Source organism: Pleurodeles waltl, chromosome 8 (assembly GCF_031143425.1).
Source record: "Pleurodeles waltl isolate 20211129_DDA chromosome 8, aPleWal1.hap1.20221129, whole genome shotgun sequence".
In the NCBI taxonomy this organism is placed as follows: domain Eukaryota; kingdom Metazoa; phylum Chordata; class Amphibia; order Caudata; family Salamandridae; genus Pleurodeles; species Pleurodeles waltl.
The window spans coordinates 515,598,210-515,611,361 of NC_090447.1; the positions used below are offsets into that span (position 1 = coordinate 515,598,210).

The following is a 13,152-nucleotide window of genomic DNA, read 5'->3' on the forward strand; positions in this document are numbered from 1 at the left end:
TATGGCCACAGCCGGATTTCTGCCCTTCTTGTGGAAGAAACCCGGCTGTGGTCATAATATGGCGGAAGGATGGTAGCCGCGGCGACGATGTTTTGGTGGGCGTTGCCACGGCAGTAGGCGGTTTTTACCGCCATTGTCATAATGGGGGCCTTAGTGTTTCCCCTCCCCTGGCGGCAGCTTTGAATTTGCTCCCGCCAAATGAGAGAAAACACACGTTATCCTGCCCACACCTGTGCGGGCAGGTAAACTGATATGTCCCCGGTGTGGACACCACAGGACACAGCAGGAGCCAGCAGTGGAGGGATTTGGTCCCCACGACCATTAATGGCTCCACGAGGAGGACCACGCAGCCCCCTTATCAATGAATGCATGGCCGGGCCCCGGGGGAATGGGGTCTCTAGGGCTGAATGCGGGTCAGAGAAGGGAGCTGCATGCCTCCCCTATTTTCTTTTTTTATAATGGTAGGTCTCAGGGGATCTAAAATTGGCCCATTTGGGGGGGGGGGGGGGGGGGGATGGGTGCAGTCCTCTCCCAGATTACAAAAGCAGACAGGCCCCAAGGATAGGGTGCCTGGGGCCAAAATTGGCATCAGAGGAATGCCGCACAGCACCTTTTTCAAATTGGCTGGGCTCTGGGGATGGGGTCCCAAAGCCGTAGTCTACCTGGGAGAGGGACCACATGCGCCCCATTCCCTGGAATATAATAAAATCAACCCCCCCACCCCAGAATCTGCCCCCCCCCGGGGACCAAAAAAAACACAGTTAACCACTTGTTTTTTAAAAACATTTTGCTGAGGATCAGATCCACAGCAAAAGTTTTAAAAAAAACTTTAAAAAAAAAACATTTTGGGCCCCCAGTGGGGTCTCTGTGGGACCCCCACCACCATACTTAGGGGGCAGGGTATGTTATTATTTCTTGGCACTCAGCCAAGTCCAACTCCCAAGATTACTGCCACCACAAGCAGATCTCATTTTGAGATCAGTCGGATTCGCGAACCCTCTGCATCTCTAGATATACATAAATCCTTTTTCTTTAATAACTCTGAAAATACGAAACAGATTCACACCAAATCACAAATAGAGATCTTTCTGGACCAAGATCTAGCTTTTTGCCAAATTTGGTGTAATTCTGTACAGTGGTTCGAGGTGTAGTCATGTCTAAAATCCCTATGGGAAATTGCACTGGAAAATGTGTTTTGGGAGTCCTCCCTTTTTTCCTCAGTCCCCGATTGACGAATCGCCCTGAAACTTTCCAGACAGCAGTTGAAGTGAGTGGTAAACTAGTTTTGAATTTTTTTTAAACATTCGTCAAATGGGGCCAAAGTTAGAAAGAAAAAAATAAACGCTTTCCCTATGGAAACTAGGTCCGAATTATAAGAACCTACTTGTAACAGGTAAGTAACATGTTTTTTTTCTCCTGTATTGAATCTTTTTTACATTCACATGCTTGAATCAGAATAGTAAGCAGTAACAAGTTTGATCGATGTAGATTCATGTGCAGATGGGAAAAAAATTCCCATGCATTGCATTCCTATAGCTAAACTGTATCAATATCAAAATAATAATAACAATAATAATGCTAATAACAATATTCAACACAATAATGCTTGTAATAAACATAATAATGATAATAGTTTTAAAGTAGCTCACCTCATTGAAAGAGATTGCAAAGAACTGCTTGGCCCACTGCAGCATTATGGTTGGAAGTGGCATCTAGACAGTAGTGCCTAGTGAAGGACTGCCTGTTTGTCCAAGTTGCACCCCTACATATGTCAGGTAGGGATACTCGTGTAAAAAGTGCTGTGGAAGTTGCCACACTTCTTTTGGAATGAGGACGCACTTTAGCGGAAACCAGTCTTCCTGCTTTTTCATGGCAAAAGTTATTGCTGCTGATACCCTTCTTGCTAAGCTACTTTGTTCATTCAATACAAAATTTCAAGCACCTTTAACAAAGTATGAAGAGTTCTCTCTACTGCATTGGATGGATTGTGGATGTATCCGATTAGAAGGTTTTAAAACCATAGGTTTGTTAATATAAAAAGCTGATCGCACTTCAAGTATGAAGTGAGGATTAGTCCGAAAGACAGCTCGGTCTTTTTTTGAATTGCAGGTATGGCCTTTGTGTTGTAAATACCTGTATCTCACTAATTCTTCTAGCCGAAATAATACGTAGAGCTATTTTCCATGAAAGATATTTGATTTCTACTTTGTGTATGGGCTCGTAAGGTGAAAGCATTAACTAACCCAGGACTGTGTTTAGCTACCATGCTATCAGTGGTTTATTTATCAGAGGGTATGCTCTAAACAATCCATGTAGAATTTTTATTCGGTTAGTATATCTGACCGCAGAGACTTTTGATTCCAGGCTCTTGTGAATCTTGATACTCCAGCGAGATGAGCTTTGATTGATTTATGCGTTAAGCCCAATTGAGCTAAGCTGAGCAGATATTGTAATACCTGCAGAGAAGTTGAAGAGAAAGGATGACAATTATTCGAAGAACACCAATTGCAGAACCTTGTCCATTTTACCCTACATGATTTATTTGGTGATTTGGCTCTTGCTTTGGCTAGTATGTCTCTGCATTGTTATGAGGTATTTAACTGGTGGAACTCATTGTGTTCAGGAGCCATGCACTGTTGCACATCCTACTGTCACATTGAGTGTAATTTCCATCTCTAACCTCCCTTCTTCCCCAGGTATTTGCTGCACTTGCAGTTGTCCCTGGCAGTGTCACATTAGTATTGGCTAGGGCAGAGTCTCCACATATATTTCACCTGTAGTTCAGGCAGCTAAATTGAGTTATTATGGATTTGGGTCAATCACCTGGCCACCCCTCATTGGCTGCAGCCCTGGGACTGGTTTGAGTGGAATGTGTTGCTGTTACAACATGAGAATAAGTTCAGAATACCAAGATTGTCTTGGCACCGCCAGAGGTATTAGAATAATTCAGCTCATTTCCCTCTTCAACTTGTTGAGGATCTGTGGAATCAGAGGACTTTCCAATCTATGCAATCTGAAAGGTATTTCCCCAAGATCCCTTGTGGAAAAACCTGCTTAAGTAGGATTGGCATTTTCGATTGAGTGGAGTAGCAATAATTCCTAAGTAGGTCTTCACCACTTGCTGAAGGTGTATTTGAGGTAGTATCCATTTGTGGCATTCTTTTGCAGATCTGCTTAAATCGTCCAGTCAATGGTTGTTTATACCCAGCTTATGCTTTACCTCTAGTTAAAGATTGTGATACAAGCACCAGTTCAATATTTCTTGTGCTTCCCTAGATAGTGGCTGTGAACTTGTTCCTCCTTGCTTGTTAAAGTAGAACATTGTGGTTGTGTTGTCCGTTTGAACCATCACCGTAGATCCTTTTATTCTTGGATGAAAAGCTCGGAGCCCCAAAGCCACCGCCCTTAATTCCAAGAAGTTTATGTGCACCTTTTTTCCCCCCAGTTTCTTCATTTGCCACTCACTTCCAGATCCTGGAAAAGCACTCCATAACCTACCATAGACGCATCCGTTGTGATCATGTAGTTTGGTGGATTGGTGAGAAATGTCAAGCCCTTGGTGATGTTGCCTTTTTCATCTACCATTTTAAAGGCGTTATCGTTGCCGGTGTTACTTTGATAACAATGTCAAAATAACCAATGTCCTGTCTCCATTTTCTATCTATTTGTTCTTGCAGTGGTCTCATAAATAGACAACAGTTGGGGATCAATGAAATGTCTGACTGCAGTGGACTTTTTTCTTGAGAGTGTAAAGTCTAGAGCTATTATCTTTGCAACCCTCTCCTTGTGTCCAGAATCACCCCTAGAAGTGTAATTTGTTTGCTTGAGGTAAGGCAGGATTGTTCCTTGTTTGGCTTGAGACTCAAGTTTTTGAACATCTGAAGGCAATTGTCTGTGAACATACTGCAGCCTGGAACAAAGTTGCTTTTATGAGCCAGTCGTCCAAGTATAGGAATATTTGATGACCTTTTCTCCCGAGATACGCAGCTACTGGAGCCATGCATCTGGCGAAAATGTTCAGGGCAGACTTTAATTCAAAAGGGCCAACTTTGAATTGGTTGTGACATCTGGCCACCCCGCATCTCAGATACCTCCTGTGTTTGAAATGAAATGGATAGGGACATGAAAATAAGCATCTTGCAGATTTAGAGATGTCATATGATGCCCTGGATTCATTAGTTGCAGAATATCCTGCACCGTAACCATCCTCAAGGATTGCTTTTTAAGGTATTTGTTTAGCTGTCTCAGATCTAATACTTGTCTCGCTTCCCATTCTTTTTGTTTAGGAGGAAAAAATTGGAGTAAAAACCTGTGCCTCTGTGTGCATGTGGATATTCGACTATTGCTTGAGAATAAGAAACTTGATTTCTTCTTTTAATAGACAAAATTGCTGATGTACTCTTCTATAAGGTGGATTCCGAAATTTTTGCATAAATTCTAGGGTATGAGCCTGTCTTATAACATAAAATACCCATGGATCTGAGGAGATTACAACTAGTACGACGCTTGGTGAGCAAAGAGAGCTTTTTACAATCAAGGATGCAGTTTGTAATGAGGCGATCAAAGTGACAGTGTTATCACTGCCTTCTAGATGACTCATGACTCCGCCCTGCACTTGCCGACTTTCTTGTGCTACGCTGCCTGGAATAAGCTGCAGCTGGTGGTATTCTAAATTGCTATGTAAAATGCTGCTGGCATCACTGCTGGGCTTGGCGTGATACCTGTTGAACTGAAAACTTCCTCTAAAAGTGTATTGACCCATGCCTCTTGTACCATAAAATGTTTGAAACATGCACTTTTGCAGCACTCACAATGATCTTGCAGTCCCTGTATCAGCTTTAATTGATTGAAGCAAATCATCTACTTGTTTTCCTAAGAGAGCTTCTCCGTTATAAGGCATATCCAGAAATGTTTGCACTTCTGGGCGCAAAGAGGTTGCCTTTAGCCATCCTTGCCGTCTTAAGACTGCCGCTCCAGATATCTGCCTGAAGCCAGTCATAGCTACATCCATTGCTGTATCAATCATTTTGGAGGATGTTCTCTCTCTCCCTCCTGAAAAATAGACGTCCGCTCCTGCTTTTTTGTCTTACGGCAGGTGGCCTATAATCGACATTAATCCTGAGCCTGCATCATTGGTTCTTGGAATAACTGCTCCTCGAATGCTTCTTCATAAGGATAATTTTCATGGAAGTCCTCATAAGACCTTTATCTTGCTTGTTGTTTGTCTCTAAAGGATGAATCTACAGTTAAGCTACATGCATCATCTTGTTCATTCTCCTGATCTGTCTCTTGGCATTTCACATGCAGCGAGGATGGGCTACTTGCATCCTCATCTTCGTCCATAGTTCACATTTCCAAAAGACGGACCGGTGGTAAAGGGGACACCTTACTAGATGAGATCCGATCTTGTCAGATTTTCTCATCAGAAAAAGCCACTGATGGACCCATCGAAATGCAGTTCTTGATGAGGCAAGCAAAACCTTAGTTGTCAGTGTCAGAGTAGCCAACGAAGAAGCCATTGATGGAACAGTGGTTGACAGTGGTGCTGACGAAACATTCATCGACGCGTCATCGACGGAGAAACAGTCATCGATTTGGTTGACTGTGCTGCTATCATTGACAAGGATGTCATCAGTGTTGATCCCACTAACAAAGAGGCTGTAGTCATCCTGGTGGTAGTTGTCGTTATTGACTCCATTGTAGCTGTCGACTGGGTTGTTGACTTTCTCGTCAACGGTTTTGACGTCGGCATATGAGATCTAGGGGAGGCATCTGAGGTAGGTTTCTTAATGTCAGAGGATGCTAGGGCAGATTCAAAAGGAGTAGAGGATTGTGACATTGTTGTCTTTATTGTGGATGAGTCCTGAGGAGATGAATGTCTTTGCTTGGAGTGGTCTGGACTCTTGGTAGCCCTCATTTTTTCTTTTGATATTTTTCTTGGTGGCTCCTCACTCAACTCCTTTGCAGATCTTTCTCCCTTCCTGTTTTTGTTTTGGTTAGAGTTAGAGATCCTGTTTCTTCAGAGCTTGGAGTTTCTGTGGATTTTCACTTTTAATGCCACAAACGGAGGTTTGCTTCCGTGACCTTGAGCGTCTTTGCAGAAAAGGTTCAGCAATATTTATAGTCCTTAGCTTTATGCTCAGGATATAGACAATAAAGGCACTCCTTATAAGGGTCCTCTGAAAATAGCCTCAGGTTACCACAAGACGTACAAGGCATAAAAAGGCCAGTCTTTGATCCCTCTAGCATGATTCATTTCCCGGCAAAATAATTCTCAGGTAGAGCTGCATCAAAGTAACAGTTTCTCTCAAAATACTGAGCAGGGCACAGGCAGACTCCCTTACATAGGACGTGCGGTTAGAAATCTAACGTGTTGTGGCTCTGAAGGAGAGGAATGATACAGGAGCTACCATCTGGTTGGCTGAAGTGTAGTTCTACTTATAATTATGTGGATTGGTATACAATTTTGCTGGTTTTGGTTTTACTGTATGAGGACTTGCTTTAAACTACTAATTATCATTATCGTGGAACTCCCGCCTAGATGACAGGGAATATTCAAGAATGTGAATCTGTAGAAAGACTCAGGACTGGAGAACGTGCAAGCGAACTGAGTTAAAAAGGTACACAGTCAGTGGCACTGGAAGTAGGGCTGTGGCATGTGCTGCAGTACCCGTAAAGATCCTAGAGATTCTAGCCAGACAATTATAAATATTGAGGCCTGTTGCACTGTTTTTTTTTTTGTAGGATTTGGTGTGTGCTTGAAGACAAATGTCTGAAGGTCAATGGGAAAACAATCTAAAATGCTTCTGCTCTTTTATTTGTGAAGCAGTTTCCAAGTATTTGCCTGACCAGCAAGGGCCTTTTACACATTGCTTGATTAAATGTAGGGCACAGAATAATGAGAAGTCAACTGCTTAAATATACATCAAGATGTAAAATAACATGTGATAGCTGCCTTCCTAAAGTATACATACATTTCTAAAGAATATGCTGACCTCTGGGTTTAGAATTATGTATATTGTGCCTCTTAAGTGTAAAATGTGATGTGAACAAACAATTCTAGTGCCGTCAAAAAAAATACATTCAAAAATAAATTAACTTCCTCTGCGTGATGTACACAATGCAAAACGAGTGTTGAATTGCTATTGTTTTTGTGAATATCTAATTTTCCCAAGTTCTAACTGACACAGTTCAAATTTAGGACTTCAAAGGCAGCATGTTTTCCATATTATCTTAGACATTGTGATTCTTTAAACTTGCCTATATTTGATCATGCACGTTTTCACTTTCTATAACATTATGGTGCGTTTGTTAGGCCAAATTATTATGTACAGTACAATGTTATTGCTATGCTTATATCTATTGCAATCATACTTCTTTCTGCTTGAGGTATTTGGAATCTACGCCGCATGCCTTTACTAGTGGACCGTGCTGTTAGGAGGGCCCGCCTCGTCCTTCCATCTTGACTCCTTAACAATGTGTGTATAGTGCATGCTGACGAAAAGGTTTTGACATGTTATTTATGTGGCCTAAGTTGATATGAATTAAGTGTTTGTTACTGGCTGAAGCTACTCTGAACATAGACATTTTTGATAAATCATTCGGTTAATTTCAAATACATTTTTCAATTTCCTCTTTGATATTAAAATTTAGAACTGAAAAAACGGAATGGACATTCTTTTAAATAAATTGTTTGAAAACTGAAATTTTCACAATGGTATTGTAACAGAATACCTCCATCTATAGCGGTGGCCAGCAACAAGTATAGGTGGCAGGCAATAAAATCTTACCAAACTCCCAGTTTTAGTAGGTAAAAATAATAAAATAAAGTAGTACATTTAACAGTAGTTTAAAAAGCAGTGACACTGAACTTTTCCTACTATTGAACTATTAAAACAGTAAACAGCATTCTGCTGGTAAAAGTAAATTCCTTATCATTTGATCCCTACTGACTGACTACCAGCATTCACAGGTGGCTCTTAAAATCGTAAACAGATGCAGTGCCCTTGCAAAGATTACAGACTGAGACATCAAAATCTTTAGTGCGGGGGAGGGGTCTTTAACAAAATATTTTTCTTAAATATGACCAAAGTGCTGCGTTTTACAGCACTTAGGTCCAGATTCTGAGTCAGGTGTCTCTTTGTTTTCCTGAGGATTGTAGCATACAACACTCCCTCTACTAGAAATTGCATTCCTAAGCGCTCCTCTACACCCCTATATTCCCACCTCATCCAGAAGTCCTTTTGATACATAAACTACATGCACAGGATTCCATACATAAACTACATGCACAGACAAGATGGTAAATGTATAACCCACATATTTTGGAATTCTGTGTTGTTTTATGACCGCAAAAAGGTCACACATGACAATTTCCTATTCTATGGAGGTTAGCCCTTAACTGGATGATACTAGAAAGATTTACTACAGGTAATGGTAAATTTGTATGCAGGTTTACTGTTCCCGTGGTGCTGTCCAACTTGGAATGAGGGCCTTAATGCTAAATTGTATGACTTTGATGCAGTCACTTGCGATTCATTGGCTCTGAGTTGCTTCAGATCACAAGTCCCTCGTACCAGTGTCCTTTGGTTTGTCCTTTGCAGAAAATATTATTTGGCTTATAAAACAAACAATAAAACAATATTTTCTTTAAACAAATACCTTCCATATGCTAGTACTTAATAAAACGATAACACTATGGGGGTTATTCTAACTTTGGAGGATTGTTAATCCGTCCCAAAAGTGACGGTAAAGTGACGGATATACCACCAGCCGTATTACGAGTTCCATAGGATATAATGGACTCGTAATACGTCTGGTGGTAAATCCGTCACTTTTCCGTCACTTTTGGGACGGATTAACACCTCCTCCAAAGTTAGAATAACCCCCAATATATTTTAAAAACCCTCCCTTAAAAGGAACACTTCCTAAAGATGGAATAGTAAGTACATTTCCTGAACACTATTAGTATATTCACTTCATTTTTTCACTTTACCTTTCCTCTCACATGTACATCATCCCCATTTCCATCCATTTACCATACACAAATGTTTTTAATTTGTAGAATTGACACTTGCAATATTAATCAAATATGTGCGTCAGAAATATATATGCTACAGGTTTGTAATTCTCAATGCTAATATGGATAAAATTAACAGGTCGAACCACGAAAAGGAAAGCGTACCAGGACACCATTACACAATATAACAGTATTCAGTACTAATCTAAATGTTTTTAGGTAATAAGGATGGCATTTCAGTTTACCGTGGTACATAGAATCCTATTAGTCAAGAAAGGCCAAAGAGGAGGACTTTGTTCTACCACAATGTATTTGAAGGCTAATTCTGTTCCCCGCTTAACCTTGAGGATGATCTGAGACCCAAATTTTTAGGAACCTTGTTACATGGCATAATATTTTGAAGAAAATGATTGAAGTGCACAGTAGTGTTATGGAGAATGCTTCTGCTGGGCACACTAAAGATCCAATGGCAGCAATTCTGCATGGCATTTACAACCATATGGCATGAACAGGGACGGCCATATTTATGCAAGGACTGTAGCTGTGGTGAGCTTACTGCTTGAGCTCAGTTTTTCAGCTGTTCCACAAGCATTTGCCTGCAGCATATCCAGCGTTACCACATGCAACAACCAGTGGCAGCTGGTGAATACGGTGCAGTAAAACTGATCTACTGACAGAAGAGGGTGAAGCTGTTCTCTTCTGCTTCAAAAGGGAGAGATGTAAGGACACACAACTGGCAGATTTGTTTACATTTCGATAGACTGTGCAAAGTGAACACAGGGGGCAGGCATCAATCAAAAGGGCACCATGGACTGCTCATGTTTGAGGTCGACATTCATTTTTGCTACTGCCTCAATCCATAGCTGACATGCTGTGCATTCACCCGGTATTGCAAGATCCCAGATATATGCCTTTCTTCGGGCGTTTATCCTGTTGTCCAAGCTAGGTCTCTGCTATATCAAACGTGGAGCAGAGCAGGGCATTCCCTGCCAAAGAAGAAATGTCACCTCACAGTCCAAATGAGAACCCTTATAGGATAGTCAGCAGGCTCCTTACATGAAGAAGAACAGGCCTGTGAAGTAGGAATAGAAGAGCGTTGGAAAAGTCCAAAGGAAGCATACTGAAGGTCTAATGAGAAAGGGTGGGACTGGCAAAGGGGTTAAATGTGGGAGAGAGAGAAAGAGCGCCAAGAGGGACAGGCAGGCAGGCATCTGTAGTTGCCCTCCTTCATATAATGTGGGCTTCCTTGGCAACAATCTGGCTTTCCGCAGCCACCTCATGACATAATATGGACATGTTTGGAGACTATGACACTTTCTTAGTCATAATCTTGGCCACTCCATGACATAATGAGGGAAATGTTGACTAGCTTCAACATTAATGAAGGCTACGTCATAACACATTGTGAACATTTTTGGCAAACATCTGGCTTTCCTTGGTTTAATAATGCCACGTCATGACATAATGTGGACTTTTAGGAAGCATCCCGACTATCCATGGCATAATGGTACCCGTCCTTGTCGTCATGCAGATGTCATTTACAAACGTATAGCTCTCCACTACGTAGTGGTTACTTTACCATAATGAGGCACATCCCTGATCTGTTGTGACCATTCTAAACAGAATGGTTGCTATCATTCCCTTAACGAAGGTACAATATCTGCCATATGAAGGACACTCATGGTATTTAAAGATGCTGATGTTAAGTGGGCATTAAAGGCAGACTCTGTCCATGTGAGTCATTATGACATATGAGTGCTTGGTGAAAGTGACAAGCTGATATTCAGAGACCAAACACGTATTCACAAAAACAATTACAATCTGATACTTTCTCGGGGAAGAACCCCATTTCCCACTTGGCTGGCGCTATGTTAATGCTCCAAATTATGTTTAGGGTTTATGCCACACCCCTTTCAAAGTTCAGCAGCACAAGGGTTTCAAAGCTGCACAGACTAATTCTGGAGATAATCGCTACATCTAATATTATTTCGTAAATTAGGAAAGTGATTAAAATCATTCCCGTCCCAAGTAAATCTAAGAAGGAGATATATACCAATAGTTTCTTATAATGTAGGTGCCAATATGCCATTTTGATTAAACACGTACTCACTTTGAGTGGCAATGTCACTTATGCGCAGACATTTAGAATTATGTTTTTATAAATAAGCAAAGGGTCATACATTTATTGGGAAACGGTTTTAGAGGAGAAGCCCTTCCTCCACACCCACATGGTGAAGGGATTAGGTTCAACTGCTGGTCTCCTGTCACTCAGCAATGTAAGTGATTTTATAAACCCTTAAACTTAACACCCTTGAACTGATGCCACAGACCAACATTACTACTCTGATTTTTTCTAGCACCACTGTACAGAACTCCACTTCAAGACTTACCTCCCCTTCATGTCCGTTCTCAGCAGGAAAGCTTTGCGGAGCTCTTATACCGGGACTACATTGATAGTTCTGGAAACAAAGAGAAAAAGTCAATTAATTATCGGGTGTTTAGTAGCTAAACACCTACAATGTAGTCAGATAAGTCTGAGTGACAGTGGACATTCAGAACCAACTAATTAGGTGACATTTCTTGATGCGAGTTCCTGCCGTTACGAAAAAACGCCACGTCTTTAAATAAACTGTTCACAAGAAATAAACAATCTTTTTTTAACCAATGAGAGACTTCAGGAAACAAAATACACAAACAGCAAGTATATGATGCTTGGTGTAATGGAGTTTGAAAAACACAATTTAGTGATGCATAATTTTAATACCTAATTAGGCGTTCTACAACTGTGCTATAACAAAAGGTAGGTTGCTGGTGTGAACAAATTATTGTGCAGCTAGATAGTCAACGGAGTATAACTAAGGACTGATGAAAATGTGGACAGGCCTTTTGATCTTCATGTGGTGAATGTATTCTGCGGCCATGGACGCCTAGCATATCCTTGTTCCATGGTTGTCTTGGGAAGTGAAGAGAGCAGACTGCAGCGTTTGTGAGAAACTAATATGTGACAATATGTATGAGTGAGGAAAGGAATACTCTTCGAGCCAGTGAATGATTATGTTGTCAAAACCCTCCCTCTAAGAATAAGGTGATACAGCGATTTTAAAGTCACAAATAGGAGGGCAATTTTATTTCTAAATGCTTTTCCACACATTTATTGACAATAATCCGCAGCATGCATACATATACACTGTGTGATGTTCAATTTATGTTGACCACAGTTAATGTAGACCTCAATTTAAAATGTCTCAGATTTAAGTTGTGTTTTCTGACTCCTGTGCATTTTTTCTCTTTCCGTTTTTGGCCAAACTGTACCAGCCAATGCTAATCAAAATGTATTTTCTTGTTTAGTTTTCGTGTCAATGTGTATCTGTATATATTCCTCTGAGAGTGAAATATTGAGAATGCACCTACAAATGGGAACGTACGGACCGAAGTGTATCTTCCAGCTACAGATATCCAGCTGAAGGTGTTGAAGCAGAGACTCCACTATGTGGTAGACGGGAAAATGGCTGAACCCTTGATAATATCATCGCAACAGGTTTGATCCTGAATGGTTCTCTTCATATGTCGGTTGCAGAAGAAGAAATGATTTAAAGTATGCATTGTTAAGGTAAAGCTGGAATGCCCTTTCCACTCTCCTTCGAGGAGACTATTCCCTTGATCGCGCAAAAAAAAAAAAAATAGTCTTCTGGCCAAATCCCTTTCTCACTTGCTTGACTGAATCTGTATTTGATTCATCTGATTCCACATTTAGAGGCTTTACCTGCTGACACTTTTTGCCTGAATTCCCTCCAACTCACTTGACTTCCATAGCTTAGCAATTTAAAGAACTTCCCTTCATGGGAAACTGAGCATACTTTGATTTATTTTATGATAACGCTGAACAGTTTGTCTTTGCATGTGAGATTTTGTATTACTTTGAATCATAATGACTAATGTGTTCATGTGTTGATCATTGATAGACGACTAATTTGAATGATCCAAGTTGTAACTTTGTTAATCTGTTCATAAACCTTCATGGTTTTGAAATTTACCTCTCCCCTCATTTTTGTAAGGCCAAATGTGCTTCGTGTTAGTTAAATGTATTTGATTTGTTGTGTTAAGCCTCAGTCCGTAACTAAAGGTCCATCCGA

The 13,152-nt window shown here is 40.8% G+C and overlaps 1 protein-coding gene across 1 annotated transcript in view; it reads right to left on the reverse strand.

The window, feature by feature from the left end:
• The window catches only part of SEPTIN10 (septin 10), a 437,643-nt gene that overhangs the window by 396,872 nt on the left and 27,619 nt on the right, over positions 1-13,152 (reverse strand). The window contains exon 2 of the mRNA XM_069204503.1: positions 11,410-11,478. Coding sequence (XP_069060604.1) covers positions 11,410-11,478 — 69 coding nt within the window. The remainder of the gene's footprint in view (positions 1-11,409; positions 11,479-13,152) is intronic.